Below are 4,333 nucleotides of genomic sequence, written 5' to 3' on the forward strand. Positions count from 1 at the left end.
GTGATACATGAGAAGTACCATTGTGTGGAGGATTCTTCTGGTGGGCACAGACGGATCCTCATTCTTATCGCTAGATGTTTATTTTAAATTCCGCTGTTTATTATTCTGCACTCTGACATTTGGTAATGTAATAATGTAATTTTTAAGAAACTCTAATATATGAAAGGGACCAGTATTGTAACTCGTTTTTATTATTGAATCCTTGGGAAAAATGTGGTTCTTTCGAGTTCTCCCTTGGGGTGTGTCCGACGGATACCGTCCGCTGTAGCTTGCTTTCGGGGTGCTTAGTATCTAGTGGAAAACGAGCACCTCCATAAACGTGTTATTTCGGACGATTCTGCCACATATTGCCTATACTAACTAAACTAACTAACTTTACTAACTATACTGATATACTTTACTAACTATACTAACTTTACATATTGTACTAATTTACTATACTAACAATGTCTATTCAATCAACAAATACACTAAGGGAGTACCTTGCGGCAGCGACGCTCATCCTCGCGGCAGCAGCGTGCGCTCGACCTCGCGGCGGCGGCGCGCTAGACCGGGCCGTGAGGCGCGGGCGTTGGCAGGTGGACAAGGGATAGAGAGAGGGAGCGGTGTACAGCGCGGCAGTGAGGACGGCGGCGGCAGTCGCGGGTGCGGCAGTGAGGGCGGTGGTGGGCGCGGCGAGCGTCCGCGGCACGGCGGGCAGCCGCGGTGCGTGGCCGGAGGGCGCGGCGGGCGAGCGGCGTGCGTGGGCGGGGGGCGCGTCGGGCGTGGTGCGCCGGCGTGCGTGACGCGGTCGGCGCGGCGGGCAGGCGCGGCGGGCGCGGCAGGGCGGTGGTGTGGCGCGGCGGGATTGGGCCGCGGTCCTATATTAGGCTCTGCCGCGCCCTGGGCGGTGGCGCGTCACTGCCGCGTCATGATGCGTGGCGCGTCACCGCCGCGCCCTGATCGGTGGCACAGCAGAGCCGGCCACGTCACCGGTCAGCGGTCTATTCGCTATCACGTGGACAGCCTCGCCGCGCCCCCATGCACGGCGCGACAGCGTTAATTTGTCGCGCCGTGCGAATAGGCGCGGACAAAAGTATTAGATTTGAAAAAAAAAATAAACAGTGTTAATTTTAAAATTAGTTTAAAAAATGTGTTAAAAATAAAAAAAAATCACCCTTGGTGAGGCATGCCGTGCGACCGCGACGGGTGGGCATTTCCGATGGGGCGCGATCGCCGCGCACGCCAAAAGCCAAGCACCATCATTTCGCCCCCACTAGTAGCGCAGCAACGAGTCAAGCGCCCGGGGATCACGGGCGGCGCCTTTCCGGCCGTTTGGTCATTTCCAATTCCGCCGGCTGTATCTGTAGTACGTTGTTCTCCCTCCCTCTTCCCGTGCAGTGCGTCCTGCGTCGCGTGGTCCGTCAATTCTTCACGAATGCAACGGCTAAAAGCGACGTCGTACTCGTGCATGGAGGACAAAAAACACGCGCACTATCTCTGCACTGAAAGTCTGCAGGCAGCTTAGAAAAACAAGGCAAAACTTGTTGCGTGGAGCCTTCGGTATTCTTGCCGGCTCATCCGCTCAGTCGTTTGTATTTCCTCCGTTCAAACAAAAAAGGTAATTCTTGATCTAAATTATCTTTAATCTAATTGAGTTTATAGAAAATAGTATCAATATTTATATATTTAAATAAGTTTGTTCATAATGAAAATATATTCTGATGTTATCTTATAACAAGCATATCTGTCACTATTTTTACAAATTTAAGATTATTTGATTTTTTTTAAAAAAAATGAGAATTACATTTTTCTTTAGACCGAGGGAGTACACGTCAGTACAGCACGCATGATTTCAATGCGCCAAGAAATCGACAAAAACCCCACTGAAAACCTTGCAGTCTCGTTCATTTATGGGCTGTTCGGCTGGCATTAATTTTACACGGTAGCAGATGAAAAACATTGTAGCAGCAGCTTTTTTGTGAGAAAAAAATACTGCTTCGACTGAAAAAAAAAAAAACTGGTCAATCTTTTGTACACAGCACGCTTGTTGAATGCTTGATACCAATGCGTCAAGAAATCGACGGAAAAAAAAACCTACCGAAAACCTTGCAGTCTCGTCCGCCCAGCCACGAGCCCATATGATTCCACGAACAAGAAATGGACGGATCGACAGATTGATCGATCGATGGAGGAACAGACGAATCAAACACCACGCGTTGTCAGGTGATGCTTCTTGTTGCGGTGGGAGACGAGCAAGTCCGGCGTGCGCTCGTACCCGGCGAAGACCTCCTCCCAGATGTCGGCGAAGGCGCGGAGGATGAGGTGGTGGTGGTGCGGCGAGTTGAGGGACAGGAACCGGTGCAGCAGCTCCCGGAGCTCGGCCCTGCCCACGATCTCATTCTCCACGATCATCTGCAGCATGGACCGGCGGAAGTCGCCCAGCGGGTCCGCCGACTCCTTCACCACCGCCACGCTCTCCTCCACCCGCCCGGACCCGCCGCAGCCCTCGCTCACGGTCCGAAGGTGGTGCCGCCGGCTGCCGCCGCCGTTCTGCTGCTTGCCATCAGTGACGCCGGCGCCGGCCTCCGCCCCGTTGCCGGCGGGAGCGGGCCCCGCGGTGTGCAGGAAGCGGACGCTGCGCTCTAGCTCGCCGAGCTGGCGCAGGAGCGTCGACAGGCTGGGCGTGCTCTCCATGCTGCTGGGGCCGCCGTCGTCAGTGGTGTCCGCGTAGAAGGGCGAGGATGAGAACGAGGAGGGAGCCTCCGTGGTTGATGTTGTCCTCGCCGGCACCGGCATGTTCTCCCCTCCTCTTCTCGTCGACTTGGTCGTGGTGGTGGTGGACATGGCGGTAAGCGGAGTGGTCGACGCGGCGGTCTGCGGCGTGGCCATTGCTGACTTCTCGGACGAGCCGTCGGAGATGGAGACAGCCTTGGTGCCGCCGCAGCCGCACATGAAGCCGCGGGCCTTCTTCTTGATGCACAGCACGCGGCCGGCGCCGCGCCGGCGCGACAGCAACACCCTCATGGAAGGCTTCTGCTCTGGTGGGGGCGGGGGCGGGAGCGAGCAGTGCGGAGATCGATGCCGCCGGATCGGAGGCTGCTGCGCCTGCGCGGCTGCGCCCGTGGGTGGTGGGTGTTGCGGAAGGAAAAGGCTGTCGTGTGTTGGCTCGGGCGAGGAGGAAGGAGATGAATGGAGAGGCCTTAAAAAGAGCGAGCCATCTGGTGCACGTTTGTTGCATCCGGAGGGCAGGAATACAGGATCGGATCAGCAGCCATGCAAAGTCAAACGGCTCGTTTTTGCATGGACAGGATCTGGCGGGTGCTGGTGTGAAATTTAAAACGGTTAGATTAAACCCTAATTAAGCACAAACTCATCTCTGGTGTTTTGACCGATGTCAGACCTTTTTCACATCTCTCATAAACTGTCGCAGTCAAGATGGGAGTAGAGATCGACACTGTTCTGCTACGCTACTTCAGCAGTGCTCAGTGTTTTTCTCTCACAGCATTTTAGTATAAGCATCCGCATAAACTAAATTTCAGCGAAACGAACAGGGCCTATGATAGTATAAGGTAGACATTCTCTAAACAAAATTAAATTTTCATAGCTATGGTTCCTATATATATGCATGGATATTCAAGTGTTCATTAATTATGAAAAATGTAAACACAGGCTAGCTGTGTGCTTTGGCTTGTCAAAAGCCTAGTGGAATATCGGGTGGGGACAATACAGATAACTAAAGTTTGGCCATCACTAATGAATTCGATGAAACCATGCAAGGAGTGATTTGAAAAAGACAGAGACCAGTTGGTAAGGGCATCCAGCGTTTTATACAATGGCAATTACTTGATTCAATCAAATCCGTGTTAGTTTACAGTGTTTCATCTGCGCCTCATTTCCGTACCTATCATCCATCATACCATTTATTTGGTCATAGAGGCTATATATGTTTTAATATATTTCTTTTTTCCCTCTTACTGATCCCTCTTTTCTTTTTAACCTTTTTTTTGTTTAGGGCCTTCAAAAATCCCTCCTAATTTTTTTCTTACGAGAATCTTTTTCTATAATTGTCATCAAATGCAAGTATTTGCTCAAACTTCATGCATGGAGGCATTCCGTAAAGCTGCAGGTCCTCTTTCTTACTCTTTTGCGAAGAGATTCTTCCTCAAATGATTTTTTCCTATTTTGCTACGAAGCATTCAAACACCCTTCTCTACTCTCTCTATCTCGATTAAATCGATTTCTATCCTAAAGCTTTGTCCCATGTTAAACTGATTCATTCATAGGGGGGAGAAGATCCATGGCCCCCTTTACTTTCTTCTTGGAGCCCCCGATGCATTAACCACGCCCACCT

The 4,333-nt window shown here is 51.4% G+C and overlaps 1 protein-coding gene across 1 annotated transcript; it reads right to left on the reverse strand.

Moving 5' to 3' along the window:
- Window positions 1–1,807: 1,807 nt before the first annotated feature.
- LOC136539540 (transcription repressor OFP8-like) lies at window positions 1,808–3,136 on the reverse strand. Its single transcript, XM_066531505.1, has 2 exons — window positions 2,081–3,136; window positions 1,808–1,983 (listed from the first exon to the last, which is right to left on the reverse strand). The coding sequence occupies exon 1, from the start codon at window positions 3,004–3,006 to the stop codon at window positions 2,185–2,187; it is 822 nt and encodes a 273-aa protein (XP_066387602.1). The 5' UTR covers window positions 3,007–3,136; the 3' UTR covers window positions 1,808–1,983; window positions 2,081–2,184.
- Between the last annotated feature and the right edge of the window lie 1,197 nt (window positions 3,137–4,333).

This window comes from Miscanthus floridulus, chromosome 2, assembly GCF_019320115.1.
Source record: "Miscanthus floridulus cultivar M001 chromosome 2, ASM1932011v1, whole genome shotgun sequence".
NCBI classification, from domain to species: domain Eukaryota; kingdom Viridiplantae; phylum Streptophyta; class Magnoliopsida; order Poales; family Poaceae; genus Miscanthus; species Miscanthus floridulus.